Source organism: Mobula hypostoma, chromosome 12 (genome assembly GCF_963921235.1).
Source record: "Mobula hypostoma chromosome 12, sMobHyp1.1, whole genome shotgun sequence".
Taxonomy (NCBI): domain Eukaryota; kingdom Metazoa; phylum Chordata; class Chondrichthyes; order Myliobatiformes; family Myliobatidae; genus Mobula; species Mobula hypostoma.
The window spans coordinates 7,270,737-7,291,831 of NC_086108.1; the positions used below are offsets into that span (position 1 = coordinate 7,270,737).

A 21,095-nucleotide genomic window follows, 5' to 3' on the forward strand; every position below is an offset into this window, starting at 1 on the left:
GCAGCAAACAGTAAAAAAAAACACAAAATCAAATCAATATTTGTTGCGACCAGCCTTTGCCTTTAAAACTGCATCAATTCTCTTGGGTACATTGCTGTGCAGGTTTGTAAGAAAATCAGCTGGTAGGTTGTTCCAAGCATCTTGGAGAACTGGCCACACACAGTTCTTCTGCAGACTTTAGCTGTCTCCCTTCTGTCTCTCCAGGTAATCCCAGACAGACTCAATCAGGGCCCTGTGAAGCCACACCATCTGTTGCAGAACTCGTTCTTCTTTTCGCTGAAGATAGTTCCTTATGACCTCAGCCATGTGTTTGAGGTCATTGTTCTGCTGCAGAATGAAGTTGGGACTGATCATAGAAACATAGAAACATAGAAAATAGGTGCAGGAGTAGGCCATTCGGCCCTTCGAGCCTGCACCGCCATTTATTATGATCATGGCTGATCATCCAACTCAGAACCCTGCCCCAGCCTTCCCTCCATACCCCCTGACCCCCGTAGCCACAAGGGCCATATCTAACTCCCTCTTAAACATAGCCAATGAACTGGCCTCAACTGTTTCCTGTGGCAGAGAATTCCACAGATTCACCACTCTCTGTGTGAAGAAGTTGTTCCTAATCTCGGTCCTAAAAGGCTTCCCCTCTATCCTCAAACTGTGACCCCTCGTTCTGGACTTCCCCAACATCGGGAACAATCTTCCTGCATCTAGCCTGTCCAATCCCTTTAGGATCTTATACGTTTCAATCAGATCCCCCCTCAATCTTCTAAATTCCAACGAGTACAAACCCAATTCATCCAGTCTTTCTTCATATGAAAGTCCTGCCATCCCAGGAATCAATCTGGTGAACCTTCTTTGTACTCCCTCTATGGCAAAGATGTCTTTCCTCAGATTAGGGGGCCATAACTGCACACAATACTCCAGGTGTGGTCTCACCAAGGCCTTGTACAACTGCAGTAGTACCTCCCTGCTCCTGTACTTGAATCCTCTCGCTATAAATGCCAGCATACCATTCGCCTTTTTCACCGCCTGCTGTACCTGCATGCCCACTTTCAATGACTGGTGTATAATGACACCCAGGTCTCATTGCACCTCCCCTTTTCCTAATCGGCCACCATTCAGATAATAATCTGTTTTCCTATTTTTGCCACCAAAGTGGATAACTTCACATTTATCCACATTAAATTGCATCTGCCATGAGTTTGCCCACTCACCCAACCTATCCAAGTCACCCTGCATCCTCTTAGCATCCTCCTCACTGCTAACACTGCCACCCAGCTTCGTGTCATCCGCAAACTTGGAGATGCTGCATTTAATTCCCTCATCCAAGTCATTAATATATATTGTAAACAACTGGGGTCCCAGCACTGAGCCTTGCGGTACCCCACTAGTCACCGCCTGCCATTCTGAAAAGGTCCCGTTTATTCCCACTCTTTGCTTCCTGTCTGCTAACCAATTCTCCACCCACACCAATACCTTACCCCCAATACCGTGTGCTTTAAGTTTGCACACTAATCTCCTGTGTGGGACCTTGTCAAAAGCCTTTTGAAAATCCAAATATACCACATCCACTGGTTCTCCCCTATCCACTCTACTAGTTACATCCTCAAAAAATTCTATGAGATCCGTCAGACATGATTTTCCTTTCACAAATCCATGCTGACTTTGTCCGATCATTTCTCCGCTTTCCAAATGTGCTGTTATCACATCCTTGATAACTGACTCCAGCGGTTTCCCCACCACTGACGTTAGGCTAACCGGTCTATAATTCCCCGGTTTCTCTCTCCCTCCTTTTTTAAAAATTGGGGTTACATTAGCCACCCTCCAATCCTCAGGAACTAGTCCAGAATCTAACGAGTTTTGAAAAATTATCACTGATGCATCCACTATTTCTTGGGCTACTTCCTTAAGCACTCTAGGATGATCAGACGCCTCCCTGATGGTAATGCGTGATGGATGAGAATTTGCTTGTACTTCTCAGCATTGAGGTTTCCATTAATTCTGACCAAAACATCAACTCCATTTGCAGAAACACAGCCCTAAACCTGCAGGGAACCTCTGCCGCACTCCACTGTTGGCTGCAGACACTTGTCCATGTAGTGCTCTCCAGCTTTTCTACGGACAGACAGCCTCCTGTTTGATCCAAAAATTTCAAATGTGGACTCGTCAGTCCAGAGCACTTGCTACTGTTATTCAGCATCTCAGTCCTTGTGTTTTCGTGCTTAGGCGAGTCTCTTGGCTGTTTCCACTTCAGAGGAACAGCTTTTTGGCAGCAACTCTTCCATGAAGACTACTTCTGACAAAACTTCTCCGGACTCTACTTCGGTTCCAGTGCAAGTTCAAAGCTGATAGCAGTGCTGGACTTTTTCCAATTTAGAAGGGACGTCAATTTGATGCATCTCTCATCTGCTGCACTTGGTTTCTGTGGCTGACCACTGGTTTCCGGTCCTCAACCTTGTCCATTTCTTTGTGCGTTTCAGCAGAACTTGGACAGCTCATCTTGAAACTCCTGTCAGCCACAAAATTTCTGCTTAGGAGACTGATACAGGATGACCACCTCGTGTTCTGTTGCTGTACTCACTCTTACCGTGGTGTAAGAATTGATGATCTGAAGATTAAACTGTCACATCGGCCACACCCTCACCTTTTAGCTTGGTTGTCCTTCGCCTAATTTGTTCCTTGTACACCCGTTTCTGTTTCAGTTAATCAGTTTAGCTCATTCAACTCATTATGTCATTGAACATCAGCATCCTGTTTGTTATCTTTGTTTAATCATGCACTGGGCTAGACACCTACAAAGTAGTCAAGTTTTTATTTGAGAGGTGGTTTGTTGTTTAAAGTTACTTTGCTTAACGAAATACAAACATTTCTGTAATGCTTAATTTTTTTTTGAGAAGTTGGGCTATGCACTTGGCTCTATTTTAAGTTCCTCTCTTCCTTTTGATTTGAAAAACGCCTCAAACTGGTCTCTAACCCGATAGTTAAGTATACCTTGCGTATTTGGTTTCAATTCAGAAAATTTTTTGATCTCAACCAATTTGCTAGCGATTCCTATTTTAGGTAACATATTTTTTCCTCCCTCTTTCACGGATCACGTGTTTCAAATTTGGAAGACTAAGGGTATTTCACGGTTTTTGGATTTATTTTTAGATGGTTCCCTTATGTCTTTTGAACAATTATCTAATAAATATAATTTACCAAGAATACATTTTTTTAGATATCTCCAAGTTAGAAATTTCCTAAGTACTATACTCTCTTCCTTTCCGACGCTACCTCCTACATACATTTTAGATACTATAATTAACCTTAATCCATGTCAGAAAGATGTAACGGCTAATATTTATAATATTATTATGAAACTTAGGAAAGCTCCATTTGATAAGATTAGGTCAGATTGGGAACAAGAATTGGGTTCTATTATTTCCGTGGATGACTGGGGGCAGATTTTACAATTAGTCAATACTTCCTCTATCTGTGCTAAACATTCCCTAATTCAATTTAAAGTTGTTCATAGAGCACATATGTCCAAAGATAAATTAGCTCGTTTCTATTCTCATATCAATCCTTTTTGTGATAGATGTCCGGGGCAGATAGCCTCTTTAACTCATATGTTTTGGTCTTGTCCTACTCTGGAAACTTTTTGGAGAGATATTTTTAATATTATCTCAAAGGTATTGAATATAGATATCTCTCCTCATCCTATTACTGCTATCTTTGGATTACCTAAAATTTCCAGTAATCTTTCCCTTTCAGCCCGTAGAATGATTGCATTTCTTACTTTAATGGCGAAAAGATGTATCTTACAACATTGGAAAGAGCCTAATGCTCCAACTACCTTTTTTTGGTTTTCCCAGACGATATTATGCTTAAATTTGGAGAAAATTAGAAGTAATCTTTGTGATTCCTCACTTAAATTTGAACAGACCTGGAGATCTTTTATTCAATATTTTCATTTAATGTAATTTTTTTTCTCTTTTGTTCCATATTTATATTCCCTTCTTGCCTTTTTTTAAACTGTTTTTAATGGAGGTCGGGTTTGAGGACGTGATTTTTAAGTTCTTTAACTCTACCTGTTTCCAAGTTAGCCCATTGCTTTTAGTTTAGTTGCATGGTGGGTTTTTTTTTGGGGGGGTCTTTTTTTGGGTTTTTTTTTTCCTTTTCTCTATTGATATATATATATAAAAATTAGTATACTATTATTTTACCATATTATTTTATGTTTAAATTGCACTGTTTGTATCAATTTTTTCTTCTGTATTAATATCTCCTGTAATTTCTAACAGTGTATTAGTGCCTTTATGGTTTACCCTTTGTATACTTATTCAATAAAAAGATTTAAAAAGAAAAGAAAGAGAAGTTAATGTCTGGAAATCTTTGGTCTATTGATCTGACACACTAATGCAGAGGACAAAAAAAAACATCTCAAACAAAATTTATATTAAAAAATTTAGGGTGCTCAAGACTGTAAACTTAAACTTAAATAGACTGCACAGTACTGTAAAGAGATGAAATATCATGGTATTGACAATACCTACAAGCAGCGTCTGGAAAAGAATTGGTCATGTTATCAAAGAAAGGCTACCACACAATATTGGAGTGAAGGAGGATGAGAGGTGACTTGATAGAGGTGTAGAAGACAGTAAAAGGCACAGATCTAGTGGACAACCAAAGACTCCTCCCCACCCCAGAGTGAAATTGACTAATATGGGGACATAATTTTAAGGAGATTGGAGGGAAGTATAGGAGGGAGGATGTCAAAGGTAATGTTTTTACACAGAGAGTGGTGGATGTCTGGAACACCCTGCAGGGGTGGTGGCAAAGAGTGATACATTAGAACATTTAAGACTCTTGGCTAAGCACGTGGATGATAGAAAAATGAAGGGCTACATAGGAAGGAAGGGTAAGATTGATCTTACATTAGGTTAAAGGGTTGGCACAACATTATGGGCTAAAGGGCCTGTATTGTGCAGTAATGTTCTGTGTATTAATAAGCAGCGAGTTACTAGTTCCATACAAGATGTGTATGATGTTTCATTACATTTCCAAGCGAATTAAAACCAATGAAATACATTTTGAAATGTGGCCACTCTTATTAGATCGGAAACATGACTAGTAATATGTGGAGAACAAACTCTCACTCCACTCTCCAGGGAGAAGACAGGAAATTATAAGCCAATTAGCCTGATCTGAGTGGTTGGGAGTTGATCATTAAGTATGTGGTTTCGGGGTACTTGGAGGCACATAACAAAATAGGAAATCTTGCCTGACAAATCTGTCGGAATTCTTTGAGGAAGTAACAAGCAGGATAGACAAAGGAAAAAAGGTGAGCTTGTGTACTTGGAACTTCAGAAGACCTTCAACAAGCCCATGCTATTACAGGAAAGATACTAGGCAAAGAGTGGGAATAAAGGGATCTTTTTTCTAGTCGTGATTAGGGTCCTGTGTTGGGACCGCTTCTTTTTACGTTATACATCAATGATTTGGTTGGTGGAACTGATACCTTTGTGGCCAAGTTTGTGAAAGATATGAAGATAGATGGAGGAGCTGGTAGTTTTGAGCAAGTAAAGAGGCTACAGAAGACTTGGACAGATTCGGAGAACAGGCAAAGAAGTGGCAGATGGAATATGGTATTGGGAAATGTACGGTCACACACTTTGGTAGAAGCATTGACTACCTTCTAAATGGAGAGAAAGTTCAAAAGTCTGAGGTGCAAAGGGCTTGGGAGACCTTGTGCAGAATTCCCTAAATGCTAATTTGTAGGTTGAGTCGGTGGTGAGGAAGGCGAATGCAATGTTAGCATTCATTTTGAGAGGATTAGAATATAAAAGCAAGGATGTAATGTTGGGCTTGATAAGGCACTACTGAGGCCTCACTTGGAGTATTGTGAGCAGCCTTGGGCCCCTTAACTAAGAAAAGATGTGCTGACATTTGAGAGGGCTCAATGGAGGTTCACAAAAATGATTCTGGGATTGGAAGACTTATCATATGAGGAGCGTTTGATGGCTCTGGGCCTTTACCTACTGGAGTTCAGAAGAATGAGTTTCTCATTGAAATCCATTGAATGTTGAAAGGCCTCAATGGAGTGGATGTGGAGAGGATGTTTTCTCCGGTGGGGAGTCTAAAACCAGACAACTCAGCCTCAGGATAGAGGGAATTCCTTTAGAACGGCGATGAGGAGGAACTTCTTGAGCCAGAAGGTGGAGAATCTGTGGAATCTGTTGCCAAAGGCAGCTGTGGAGGCCAAGCCACTGGTATATTTAAGGCAGAAGTTGATAGATTCTTGATTAGTCAGGGCATGAAGGGATACAGGGAGAAGGCAGAAGATTGGGACAGGGAAGGAAATAGATCAGCCATGATGAAATGGTGGAGCAAACCCGATGGGCTGAATGGCCTAATTCTGCTCCTATATCTTATAGTTCTATAATATGATAACAATCTAAATATCGGTCCCAGGACACACAGGGGAACTGGTTTGGTCTTTGTCGTGAGCAGAGGGGAGACTTGTTCAACGTCTGATCGAGCTAAAATATTTTCAGTACAGCATGTTCACTCAACGCTCTGAAAGTGAGTCACAACCTTTCCTTGAACTACCTCCCTCCAAACGAGTAATTTTGATGTCATGGTATAAACAAGGAGCTGAGACTGGAGGGACATGATGTGAGAAGTCACGGAGGTATTCTGACTGTTATGGGGAGATTGAATGTCTGGGCATCCCTTTTGTAGAAGAATCCAGGACCTCAGTGTGCTGCAGGAACTAACCCTGAGCTCCGTGTTACTGTGTGGCTGCCGTTTGTAACTTGGATCAGAGGTGTGGCTGTACTTCACAAAAGCACTAACCTGCATGTCCGCTGACCTCCGTCCTTGACCTTGCTTCTCCCTCCACTTCCACTGCTTCTATGGTGGCCGTGTTGTCAGCGGTGCGCTCAGTTTCCTGCTCTGGCCTCGCAGCGGGAAGATCTTGGCCTCCAATCTCACCAGGCTCAGTGGCAGCCATGGACCCCTGCCCAGCGTGTTCTCTGGAGGGGGGAGGATCACAGTCGGTAGGGGCGACCTGAGGCTCCAACTCTGCTGCCAAACAAAAGCATGACCATTAACTCAAGCTGTTGGACCAGAGGCTTCTAGCAGCACAGAACAAGAGGAGATAACACTGAAACATCATTCCTCTGGGACACAGAACAAAGGGAGATAACACTGAAACATCGTTCCTCTGGGATACAGAACAAGTGGAGATAACACTGAAACATCATTCCTCTGGGATACAGAACAAGGGGACAGAAGGCTGAAACATCGTTCCTCTGGGATACAGAACAAGGGGAGACAAGGCTAAAACAGCGTCCTTCTGGGACACAGAGCAAGGGGAGAGGAATGGCCCCAGAGGAATGGTGGTTTCGTTTAGCTGTATACATGTGTATGGTTGAATGGCTGTAGAGGCAGAATTAGGCCATCTTGCCCATCGAGGTGGAGGTGGAGGAACAACAGATTGAGCTTTCGTCTTGTCTCACCCACAGTTGATACAGTTTATTTATTTACTGAGACACGATGTGGAATACGTCCTTCCTTCCCTTCAAGCCAATCCTCCGATTTAACCCTTGCCTAATCATAGGACAATGCACAATTAACCTACCAACTGGTAAGTCTTTGGACTGCGGGAGGAAACCAGGGCACCTGGAGGAAACCCACGCTGTCACAAGGGGAGCGTAAAAAGACGCTGGAGTTTCTGTGAAAAATGAGGGAAGTGCAAGACGGATATATTCCAAATAAGAAGAAATTTTTGAATGGAAGGACACTACCGTGGCTGACAAGTGCAGTCAGAGCCAAAGTAAAATCAAAAGAGAGGGAATACAAGGCAGCCAAAGCTAGTGGGAAGATAGAGGATTGGAAAGCTTTTAAAACTTGCAAAAGGAAACTAAGAAGGTCATTAGGAAGGAAAAGATGAATTATGAAAGGAAGCTGGCGACTAATATCGAAGAAGATACTAGAAGTTTTTTTTAAAGTATATAAAGGGTAAAAGAGAGTTGAGGGTAGATATAGGACCAATAGAAAATGACGCTGGAGATATTGTAATGAGAGATACAGCGATGGCAGAGGAACTGAATGCGTATTTTGCATCAGTCTTCACAGTGGAAGACATCTGCTGTATACTGGACATTCAAGAGTGTCAGGGAACTGAAGTATGTGCAGTGAAAATTACAACTGAGAAGGTATTCAGGAAGCTTAATGGTCTGAGGGTGGATAATTCTCCTGGACCTGATGGAATGCACCCTTGGGTTCTGAAGGAAGTAGCTAGAGAGATTGTAGAGGCATTAACAATAAATTTTCAAGAATCAATAGATTCTGGCATTGTACCGGATGACTGGACAATTGCAGATGTTACTCTGCTATTTAAGAAGGGTGGGAGGCAGCAGAAAGGAACCTATAGACCTGTTAGCCTGACATCAGTAGTTGGGAAGTTTTTGGAATCGATTGTTAGGTATGAGATTACTGAATAGCTGGAGGCACATGACAAGATAGGCCAAAGCCAGCATGGTTTCCTGAAAGGAAAATCCTGCCTGACTAACCTTCTGTAATTTTCTGAGGAAATTACAAGCAGGGTAGACAAAGGAGATGTAGTAGATGTGGTGTACTTGGATTTTCAGAAGGCCTTTGACAAGGTGCTGCACATGAGGCTGCTTAACAAGATTAGAGCCCATGGAATTACAGGGGAGTTACTAGCATGGGTGGAGCATTGGCTGATCGGCAGAAAACAGAGAGTGGGAATAAAGGGATCCTATTCTGGCTGGCTGATGGTTACCAGTGGAGTTCCACAGGGGTTGGTGTTGGGACTGCTGCTTTTTACAATGTATGGCAATGATGTGGTCTATGGGATTAATGGATTTGTGGCTAAATTTGCCAATGATACAAAGATAAGTGGAGCTGCGGGAAGTGTTGAGGAAACAGAGAGGCTGCATAGAGTCTTAAGTAGTTGAGGGGAATGGGTAAAGAAGTGGCAAATGAAATACAATGTTGGAAAGTGTACGGTCATACTTTGGTGGAAGAAATTATTTAGATGGGGAGAGAATTCAAAATGCAGAGAGGCAAAGGGACTTGGAAGTCCTTATGCAGGATACCCTAAAGGTTAACCTCCAGGTTGAGTTGGTGGTGAGGAAGGCGAATGCAATGTTGGCATTCATTTCTAGAGGTTTAGAATATAAGAGCAGGGATGTGATCTTGAGGCTCTATAAGGCACTAGTGAGACCACACTTGAAGTACTGTGTGCAGTTTTGGGCTCCTTATTTTAGAAAGGATATACTGACATTGGAGAGAGTTCGGAGAAAATTCATGAGAATGATTCTAGGAATGAAAGGGTTACCATACGAGGAACATCTGGGAGCTCTTGGGCTGTATTCCCTGGAGTTCAGGAGGATGGGGGGGATATCATTGAAACATTCCGAATGTTGAAAGGCCTGAATGGCAAAGTTATTTCCCATGGTAGGGGAGTCTTGGACAAGCGGGTGCGACTTCAGAATTGAAGGACTTCCATTTAGAACAGAGATGCGGAAAAATTTACTTTAGTCAGAGGGTGGTAAATCTGTGGAAATTGTTGTCATGAGCAGCTGTGGAGGACAAGTCATTGGGTGCATTTAAGGCAGAGATAGATAGGTTCTTGATAGCTAGGGTATCAAAGGGTATGGGGAGAAGGCAGGGGAGTGGGGATGATTGGAAGAGTTAGATCAGCCCATGATTGATTGCAGACTCGATGGGCTGAATGGTCTACTTCTACTCCTATATCTTCTGGTCTTATGCTTTCCAGCAGCAGGGACTGGCAATCTGGTCAGGATTGATAGGAAGATGAATACTACTAAATACACAGAGATCCTGGATAAAAACCTGCTAGCCTCTGCCAAAAAGCTTAAATTGGGGAGGAAATTCATCTTTCAGCAGGACAACAACCTAAAGCACACTGTCAGAGCAACCATGGAGTGGCTTCAAATGAAGAAAACTGATGTCACTGAGTGGCCCAGTCAGAGTCCTGGCCATAACCCAACTGAACATCTCTGACAAGACCTCGAGACTACTGTCCACCACTGCTCCTTTAATAACCTCGCACTGCCTGGACGATTTTGCAAGGATGAATGTGCAAATCTTGTTCTATCATGTTGTGCAAAGCCAATAGAGACTTATCCAGAAAGACTACTGGCTGTATCAGCTGTGAGAGGGAGTTCAACTAAGTACTGAGCAAGAGGGATGAACACTTCTGAATTGCTGACATTTCAGTTTGTGATGGTTTAGTTTTTCAGGCTTCACAATTTTCCCTGTTTTTCGGGTTCTACTGTGAAAAAAGGAGCATGTGATTCACAAGTAAAAATTCTCAGTTAAATTGATCAAAATCCCTGGCTGTAATACTCATTTGTGTGAACAAAGGGCTGGGCGATGAATATTTTCACAAGACTCTGTTCTGAAATTTGTTGTTTTGTGGCAGCAGTACAGTGTAAGCCACAAAATAAACTATAAATGACAAAAAGAAAAAATCATTTATATCGTATTTAATAAATAATAGATATAATATGCACATATAAATGCATGTTATATATAAGCATCATATGTAAACATTTATATATAATTAATAAATAAATAAACAAAGGCATCCGTTAGTCTTGCGAGACCATGGATCTGCGCCTGGAAAGTCTTCACTCTCCAGGTTGCAGGCCTGGGCAAGGTCGTATGGAAGACCGGCAGTTGCCCATGCTGCAAGTCTCCCCTCTCCATGACACCAATGTTGTCCAAAGGAAAGGCATTAGGACCCATACAGCTTGGCACCAGTGTCGTCGCAGAGCAGTGTGTGGTTAAGTGCCTTGCTCAAGGACACAACATGCTGCCTCGGCTGGGGTTCAAACTCACGACCTTCAGATCGCTAGTCCAATGCCTTAACCACTTGGCCACGTGCCCAGACATAATAATAAATATATATATAAATAATATATCCGAGTGGCAGGATGGAGATACATTTGTACCAAAGAAGGTGTAAGGTGCTTCTTCCCTCCGCTAGCCTGCAGGTTACACTTGGGCAGGTGTAGTACCTGCTTAGCCCCCCCCCCCCGACCCCGAGCAGGGTCATGTGAAGCCACGGGAGCCGGTGGTGGATGGTCGTATGAGCAGCTGGTGCAGATCAAAACTCCTGGTTATGTGACCACTGACGCCAGGCAGACAATCTCTGAAGCGTATTGATAATGGCTGGGGTCACCCATCTTGTAAAGTCACTGCCCAGATGAAGGCAATGGCAAATCACTTCTGTGGAAAAATTTCCCAAGAACAATCACGGTCATGGAAAGACCATGATGGCCCATGTCATAGGATGTGTACACATTATGAACGAACATTATATACAAATTGAATAACTAGTGCACAAAAAGAACAAAAATAGTGAGAAAAGTGAATATAAAAAACAGGAATTAATATGAAAACAAATTCAAATGAAATCCACATTCTCTGTGGAAAGTTTCCATTCACTGATCTTACCATTAGCCCTGATGTCATCCTGGGAAGATTTGCCGGTGGAGGCAGACTGGAGGGGATTCTGTAACACATTGGTTCTGGGCGAAGCGATTTCTACTTCCTCTGCCCAGTCTTTGACCGGATGATATCCTTCAAGCGAGAACGGACTGAGGGGTTTGGATTCTGTATCTGCTGGGATCTCGGCATCATCTTTGATGTGTAGTCTGGGTGTCTCCCGGGACTTCCTGACTCGCTGGTCTTTGGCTTCAACCTCTGGACTTTGGTCATTGCTCTGCACCTCCTGCTTCTTTGCTCCTCCACCATCTTTCTTCTTTTCCTCATTCAAATCCTCTGCCTCCTCCTCGCCCTCTGACACATCCTCTCCAACAATCTCCTCTTCACTGTCGCTGGCGTCTTCCCATTGATCATCGTCATCATCAGCATCATCTGCAGGAGACTCATCCACATCGACCTTGCTCTCAGAGTGCTTGGGAGGTGGGGCTTTCAACTCCTTCTCCTGCAAGGACAAGAACATTTAACTGATACAACAATTGGCTGAAGGAACTCCGGGTCGAGCAGCATGTGGGGGAAGGCAAAGGAACTGTTGATGCTTTGGGTTAAAATCCTTGCAACAGGACAACATTAAACTGATGGTGCTTCACAGATGGGCAACCTGGTCACAAGTCCTCCAACTGCTCAGCTGTGTATCTAATGCAGATTAACATGGAGCTCTGAGCTCCAAGATAATCATTCAATGCTTCACTGGACGAAGAGAGCACATATTGATTCAGCCACCAGGGGAACACCGTCCTCAGACAAGAAAGAAAGTGGTCATAGAGTCATAAAACAGGTCTTTCGGCCCATCTAGTTCATGCTAAACTCTTATTCTGCCCAGTCCCATCAACCCACACCTGAGCCATAGGCCATCGCTGTCCATACTCCTCTTGCCTATAAGATCATAAGACACAGAAGCTGAATTAGGCTACTCAGCCCATTGGGTCTGCTCCACCATTTCATCATGACTGATGTATTTCCCTCTCAACCGCATCCTACTCCCTCCTCTTGTAACCTAACTAGTCAAGAACCTATCAACCTCCGCCTTAAATATACCCAATGACCTGTCCTCCATAGCCAAATGTGGCAACACATTCCACAGATTCACAATCCTTGGGCTAAAGAAATTCCTCACCTGTTCTAAATGGATGTCCCTCTATTCTGAGGCTGTGACTTCTGGTCCAAGACTCTCCAACCATACGAAACACCTTCTCCACATCCACTCTATCCAGGCTGATAGGTTTCATTAAGATTCCCCCACCCTCCCCCCCCACCACTCTTCTAAGTTCCAGCAAGTACGGGCCCAGAGCCATCAAATGCCTCTCACATGTTAACCCTTACATTCCCAGAATCATTCTCATGAACTTCCTCTGGACCCTCACCAATGTCAGCACATCCTTTCTTAAATAAGCAGCCCAAAACTGCTCACAATACTCCATGTGGAGCCTCAACAGTGCGTTATAAAGCCTCAATATTACATCCTTGCTTTTATATACTAGTCCTCTTGAAATAAATGCTAACATTGCATTTGTCTTCCTCACCACTGACTCAAGTTAACCTTTAAGGAATCCTACACATCTCCCAAGTCTCTTTGCACGTCAGACTTTTGAATTTTCTCTATATTTAAGAAAATTGTCTACGCTTTTATTTCTTCCACCAAAGTGCATTACCATACTTTCTAACACTGTAATCCATCTGCCATTTCTTCGCCCCTTCTCCCTGCTTCCTCAACACTACCTGCTCCTTCACCTATCTACGTATTGTGTGTTAACATGTACAATGCAATACATGATAAATATAGAAAAAAACTGAATCACAGTAAATATTTATATGTATATTAAATAGTTAAATGTACTGCAAAATAGAAATAAAAAGTAGTGAGGTAGTGTTCGTGGTTTCAATGCCCATTCAGAAATTGGATGACAGAGGGGAAGAAGCTGTTCCTGAATCATTGAGTGTGTGCCTTCAGGCTCCTGTACCTCAATCCCGATGGTAACAATAAGAGGGCATGCCCTGGGTAGGAGGGAAGGGTTTAGATTGAACAGGGTCAGCACAACATCGTTGTCCAAAGGATCAGTTGTATGCTCTACTGTTCCCACCCTACGTCTGTATTGACACCACCACCCCTTATCAAGTCCAAACTAACCTCACAAACTCTGCCTGTGTGTATTCCTGGTCACTTCTTTCCTTCCAATGCATTTCCCTCTCCCATTATGGTTGTTCTTTCCCGTTAATGTATCTCAGGTGTAACATTTACAACATTTACAGACATCTCCCTTTACAGGGGGGAGCACAATACAACCCAAGTGGCTGTTTCCCACCCCTATGTTTGACATGAAGTGGGTGGTGTTGTTGAAGATTGTCATAGGTTACAATGGCATACAGACAGGATGCAAAGCTGGGCTGAGAAGAGGCGGGTGGAGTTCAGTACAGAGAAGTGAGAGGTGATTCACTTTGGGAAGATCGAACTTGAAGGCAAAGTACAAGGTTAGTGGCAGGATACTTCGCAGTGTGGAGGAACAGAGGGATCCTCGGTCTGTGTCCACAGATCTCTCAAAGTTGTCGCACAAGTTGATACGATGGTTAAGAAAGGTTATGGTGTGTTGGCCATCTTTAGTCAGGGGATTGAGTTCAAGAGCCATGAGGTAATGCTGCAGCTCTATGAAACACTATTAGACCACACTCGGAGTACTGTGTTCAGTTCTGGTCACCTCACTATAGGAAGGATGTGGAAGCATTAGACAGGGTGTGGAGGAGATCTACCAGGATGCTGCCTGGATTCAACAGCATGTTTTATGAGGATAGGTTGGCTGAGCTAGCGCTTCGCCCTTTGAAGTGAAGCAGGATGAGAGGTGACTTGATAGAGGTGTACAAGATGGTAAGAGGCATAGATCGAGTGGACAGCCAGAGACCATCCCAGGCGGAGATGGCTAATATGAGGGATCATTTTAAGGTGCTCGGAGGAAAACATAGGGAGAATGTCAGTGGTAGGTATTTTACAGAGAGTGGCGGGTGCCTGAGAGTCAATCAAGAGTGCTGCTAGAACCAGAAATACTGGGGACATACAAGAGGCACGTAGATAGGCACATGGCTAGATTGAAAAGGTTGGGGTGTCGAGACCGGAGGCGAGATATGGGCCACTTCAGCTCGCTGCTCTGTGAGATTTACTCATCCCTGTACTGAACTGAGGCTGTGTCCTGCAACTAACGGGCTCCTGAATTGGCTGCACTGAAGGATTGGCTTCGTGGCTGTGCGTGCACTTCTGTGAACTTTAGTTCTGAATGCTACTTGCTCTTTTTTTAAAAAACACATCGGGCGTTTGACGGTTTTTTAAAAATGGGTTCCACTGGGTTTGTGGCTGCCTGTAAGGAGATGAATCTCAAGGTTGTAAAACATATACTTTGAACTTTAAACATGGATGAAGGAAAAATGAAGAACGATGTGGGAGGAAAAGGTTAAGTTGATCTTAGAGAAGGTTAAAAGGTCGTCACATCATGAGCCGAAAGAGCTGTACAGTGCTGGGCCTCCGGTACACCACTGCACTGAAGATCTGGCTGTTTACTTGCCTGTTTCTCCTCCACTTCAGCTTCAGGTGTTTCCCAGCGATCATCATGCATGCTACAGGAAAAAAAACAAAGTCCATTTCACCAGTGCAACCCTCCACACTCAGTTCCTGGCTATTAGGTCACTGGATAGGATCCAGATTCGGGAATGTTTCAGGACATCAGCACTGAAAAGCCATTTTTCTCCCCGCGCGCACCCCCCCCAAACCCACCCCCTTCTCTCATTCCCAGCCATACAAAAGCCTGAAGTCAAAGCTACTAGGTTCAGAAAAAGTTATTTTGGCAAGGTTCATTTGTTCATTCTGTGCCATATTGTATGACATGGGTGATCATGGTTTTTCCATGATTATTCTTGGCAAATTTCTCTACAGAAGTGTCTTTACAAGACGGGTGATCTCCCCCGCCATTATCAATACTCCTCAGAGATGGTCTGCCTGGCGTCAGCAGGACGTGTGACATGCACTGGCTGTCAGACTGTGGGGACAGTACGGTAGCGTAGCAGTCAGCGTAACACTATTACAGCACCATCTGTGAGGAGCTTGTATGCTTTCACTGTGGCTTTCCTCCGGGTGCTCTGCTTTCCTCCCAGGTTCCAAAGACGCACTGGTTAGGGTTGGTGGGTTAATTGGTCACATGGGTGGGCTTGTAATGCCGGAAAGGGCCTGTTACCATGCTGCATCTCTAAACAATGCCCGGCTTGCCCGTTATGCCACGGGCGTTTAGGGCAGCAACCAAGGTCCTACATCTCTGGCAGCGTTCAGGGCTTCCTTCATCGTGTCAGCGGCTCAGGTTTTCACTCCTGTCAGTCACGCAGGTCCCATGTGGAGACTCAGGGATACCGTCACACTCAGATGTAGAAGGATTCTTCATTGCTGTTTCCATAACAACGTTGTTTGACCAGTCAGGGTTGTCAGCCCTGAGCTGAACCCCAAAACCTGGAGGACTGGTGACCACTCTTAGTCTGGCCTCTACCCTTTGGCCTGTTTTGCATGCATGACCCTACCAACAGCCAAACCACAAAGCCCTGATTCCAGCCAACATACGAGGGGTGATTGATAAGTTTGTGGCCTAAGCTAGAAGGAGTCAATTTTAGAAAACCTAGCACATTTATTTTTCAACATAGTCCCCTCCTACAGGTACACACTTAGTCCAGCGGTCGTGGAGCATACGGATCCCTTCTTTGTAGAAGTGGTCCAAGCAAGGATGATTGATAAGTTCGTGGCCTAAGGTAGAAGGAGATTAGTTATACAGCTCTTGTTACATGCACGTGCAGTTCAACTCTGAGTGAAAATGCAGAAAGTTTGAAGTTAACAACTCAAGTCCTTCTACCTTAGGTCACGAACTTATCAATCACCCCTGCTGTGGACCACTTCTGGAGGTCTAAGATGCCGACTTTTACAAAGAAGGGATCCGTATGTTCCACAATTGCTGGACTAAGTGTGTAAATGTACGAAAAATAAATGTGCTAGGTTTTCTAAACTTGACTCCTTCTACCGTAGGCCACGAACTTATCAGTCGCCCCTCGTAGCTCTCCAGGTCATTGAGGCACACAAGATTCCAAACCTGCACGCCCCTGATCGCTACCCCAGTATAGCAATATTATGACCACTTAGCACTACAATGGACTGTTTGTTTCAATATGACTGTGTTCTTACTTGGATAATTTTGTACAATTCATGTCGTTGGTTTATATTTTTTGTGAACATTGTGTATATGATGCAACGTGACTGCCAGGCCACTGCAGAGGTGAATTTATTGTCGTTTCTACACATGCAATGAAAAACATACTTCCATCAGCCTCACAGGTTCATAGGGCATAGTGGTTAGCACAACACTTTAAAGTGCAGGTGACACGAGTTCAATTCCCTCCTCTGCCTGTAAGGAGTTTGAATGCTCTTCCCATGACAACGTAGATTTCCTTGTAGAACCCACTGGAAGGTTCATTGGTCATTGTAAATTCTCCCGTAATTAGGCCAGGATTCAATCATGTCATCCATGGATGGTGCAGCTCAAAGGGCCAGAAGGGCCTATAGTGTGCTGTATCTCAATAAATAATGCATCAGGTGTGCAGCACTCACGAGAAAAACACAAATTAAATGTAAATTATATAGTTTTTTACATCTGGAACAAGAAAAGACAATGTCGATTTTAGTGCAAAGTAATCACTGCGTTGTTGAACTGTTGGAGAACATAGACTAGTACAGCACAGAAACAGGCCATTCCGCCCACAATGTTGTGCCAAACCAGCTAAAAAGCAACTCAAAAACAACCAAACACTAATCCCTCCTACCTACACCGTTTCCATATCCCTCCATCTTCCTCACATCCACGTGCCTATCCAAACATCTCTTACCAGGCAGCATATTCCAGGCATCCACAACTCTCCCAGTGAAACGCTTACTCCACATCCCCTTTGAACCTCCCCCCTTTCACCTACAATGCATGCCCTCTGGTATTAAGACATTTCTACACCAAGAAACAAATACTCCCTGTCTACACAAACAAGAGGAAATCTGCAGATGCTGGAAACCTGAGCAAAACACACAAAATGCTGGAGAAACTCAGCAGGCCTGGCAGCATCTATGGAAAAGAGTACAGTCAACATTTTGGGCTGAGCCCCTTCATCAGGACATATTCCCCGTCTGCTCTACCCATGTCTCTCATAACCTTATAAACCTCTATCAGATCTCCCCTAAACCCCTACCGCTCCAGAGAAAACTACCCAAGTTTGTCCAGCCTCTCATGATAGGACATGACCACTAAACCAGGCAGCATTCGGATAAACCTCTCCAAAGACTCAACATCCTTCCTAGACAATGGAGCAACCGGAACTGCATGCAATACTCCAGACGTGGCCTTACCACATCAGGGTTTCGCTAGCTGGGTCAAGCCCGAATGAGCTGAGTTGGTGGTGAGGACGGCAAATGCAATGTTAGCATTCATTTCCAGAGGACTAGAATATAAAAGCAAGGATGTAATGTTGAGATTTTATGAAGCACTGGTGAGGCCTCACTTGGGAGTATTGAGAGCAGTTTTGGGCCCCTTATCTAAGAAAGGATGCGCTGACATTGGAGAGGGTTCAGAGGAGGTTCACAAAAATGAAAGGCTTGTCATATGAGAAGCCTTTGATGGCTCTGGGCCTGTGCTCACTGAAAGTCAGAAGAATGGGGGGGGGGGATTTCATTGAAACCTATCAAATGTTGAAAGGCCTCAACAGAGTGGATGTTTCCTATGGTGGGGAGTCTATGACCAGAGGGCACAGCCTCAGAATAGAGGGACAACCATTTAGAACTGAAATGAGGAGGAATTTCTTTAGCCAGAGAGTGGTAAATCTGTGGAATTTGTTTCCACTTGCGGCTGTGGAGGCCAAGTCATTGGGTATACTTAAGGCAGAGGTTGATAGATTCTTGATTGGTCAGGGCATGAAGGGATATGGGGAGAAGGCAGGAGGCTGGGGCTGAGCGGGAAATGGATGCGGCATGATGAAATGGCGGAGCAGACTCAATGGCCTAATTCTTCTCCTACATCTTTTGGAATGGTTGGAGGTTTTCTTTGCTCCTATGTGCGCACGTACACCTGCATTTGAGTACAAACTTGACTTTGAATTTGGGGTTGTTCAGAAGGACAGGGAAGAGAAGTAGCAGAGTTGGCAGCATGGTCGCGTAGCAGTTACAGCGCCAGCCATCCATGTTGGACCCCGCCACTGTCTGTAAGGAGTTTGCACTCTCCCCATGACAGCGTGGATTTCCTCACACATTCCAAAGACGGTTTGGGTTGGAGTCCTGAAGATGGGTCTCAGCCCGAAACGTTGACAGTTAACTCCTTGTCCCACAGATGCTGTCTGACCTGCTGAGTTCCTCCAGCGTTATGTGTGTGTTACTCTGGACTTCCAGTATCTGCAGATTTTCCCGTGTTTGTGGGTTGGAGTTAGCATATTTGGACTATGTTGGTCACTGATACCATCAACACATTTTGCTGTACATTTCAATGCACATGTCACAAATAAAGCTAATCCTTAACTTTAAGATGACTGAACGGCCCCTCTCCACACAGTTTCAGCTACCCACGTTGGCATTTCTCAACACTCTTTGGGTAGGAACAAGGAGGTGGCAGCCTCCCCCTGTATTGTTCATCAGCTCTGCACCCAAAAGTGGCGCCTTAAACACTAACCAAGAGATGCTCTCTCGTGGGTTTTGGAGACCAGACACCAGAGACCAGGCACAAATTGGCAGGGAGGTAGACAAGGCTGAAAGATATTGCCTACCTGTAGTTCTTCTCCCTGCGTTTGACTTTCCCCTTCTTGGAATCCTTACTTTTGGATTGAAAGATAAAGTCAGAAATTGTTGGAGGCTTGGGTGGTCTATGTTCATCTGAAAAAAAAATTGAACAGGTTACCAGCTACAGGACCTGGAGAATTAGCAAGGCCATCCAACTCACCTCCGAGAACAGCTTATTTTAACACAGCCTACAGTACTGTCCAAAAGTCTTAGGCACATATACACAGACAGAGTGACCAAGACTTTTGCACAGTACTGTAGTAGTTCTGCACTGTACTGCTGCCATACAAAAAAACACTACTTTCATGAATGATGATAAACCTGATTCTGATATGGGTCTCTATTGTGGACTGAGAGTGGGAAGGGGGCAGGGAGAGGGGAATCATGGTTGGGAAAAGGGGAAGGGAGAGGGGAGGGAGCAGGAAGCACCAGAGACATTCTGTAATGATCAATAAACCAATTGTTTGGAATGAAAGGACCTTGCCTGGTGTCTCAGGGCTGCGTGCGTCACCCCCACACCCAGGCATTCCTTCTCTGTCACCTGTCCCACATCTCTCCCACGATGCTCCACCTTTGCCATTCTCAACCTCGGTCTGCGCAAACGTCTTAGACATGCTAGCTATATATATGCGCCCCAGGCTTTTGCACAGCACTATAAGCCTACTCCAAAACAAAACAGATCTACATTCCTGCAGCACCTCTCAGACACAGCTCTGCTCTAGGCAGTGCAGTGGTGCAAGTCACAAAGATGTTGCCTTAAGGCCTCTGTTACCCAAGGTTGATCCTGATCCCTGAGGTGGAGTTTTCACTTTCACAGTGACTACACGGGTTTGCCCCTCAGTTAATACCAGGAATCACTTCCCCCCAGGAATGAAAGGGTTAACTTATCAGGAGTGTTTGATGGCTCCAGGTCTGTACTGGCTGGAGTTTATTAAAATGGGTGGGGGAGGCAGGGGGGAATCTCATTGAAGCCTATCAAAAGGCCTAGATAGAGTTCATGGGTTAAGGGTGAAAAGTGAAATGTTTAAGGGGAACCTGGGGGAAACTTCTTCACTCAGAGGGTGCTGAGATTGTGTAACAAGCTGCCAGCGGAGATGGTGGACGTGGGTTTGACGTTAACATGTAAGAGAGGTTTGGATAAGTACATGGATGAGAAGAGCATGGACCAGGTCAACGGGAAACGGCAGAGTAATTATTCGGCACACACTAGATGGGCCAAAGAGCCTGGTTGTATGCTGTTGTACTCTAAAAAAGAACATTGGCCAAGACAGAAGAAACTCCCCCGCTCAGGGTATCACATACATGGGGTAACTAGGAGTCCATGTAATGCCTGATCCATCTCTGCCCAGCCTCCTACACCGCTGCTTCGGGAGTTTATGACAGCATTTCAGTAGCAGGTCTTGGCCCAACAACCTGACTAGGGAGGCAGAGGTGTGTCCCACCAGGCCACCAAGCAAACACACAGCAAAGAGGCACTGGAATTCGCACCCACAAATGGAACACGCAGTGGAGTGAGTCAGTGGTGCCTGGCACTCAAATTTGATTTCTTAAAGCTCTTCGGACCTACGGGCAAACAGTCAGAAATAAGAGACAGAGATAGCAAGGTAAACAGGAAACAGGAAAGTATAAACAGACTGAAGCATTATCAAATCCACCACCATCATCATTATGTTCCGCGGCATATGACGTGAGCGATCAGGGTCTTTGACCAAGGTTGCTCTTGGTAAATGTTTCT

General features: G+C 44.3%; 1 protein-coding gene across 3 annotated transcripts in view; it reads right to left on the minus strand.

Annotated features, from left to right (window-relative positions):
* The window catches only part of ccdc9 (coiled-coil domain containing 9), a 94,667-nt gene that overhangs the window by 17,472 nt on the left and 56,100 nt on the right, over positions 1 to 21,095 (minus strand). For 2 of the 3 annotated variants that reach the window (XM_063063582.1, XM_063063581.1), the window contains exons 10-13: positions 19,348 to 19,453; positions 15,087 to 15,138; positions 11,491 to 11,983; positions 6,832 to 7,062 (exon numbers count right to left, since the gene is read on the minus strand). In XM_063063582.1, the coding sequence (XP_062919652.1) occupies positions 6,832 to 7,062; positions 11,491 to 11,983; positions 15,087 to 15,138; positions 19,348 to 19,453 (882 nt within the window). The remainder of the gene's footprint in view (positions 1 to 6,831; positions 7,063 to 11,490; positions 11,984 to 15,086; positions 15,139 to 19,347; positions 19,454 to 21,095) is intronic. The other variant, XM_063063583.1, reaches the window with a different exon arrangement.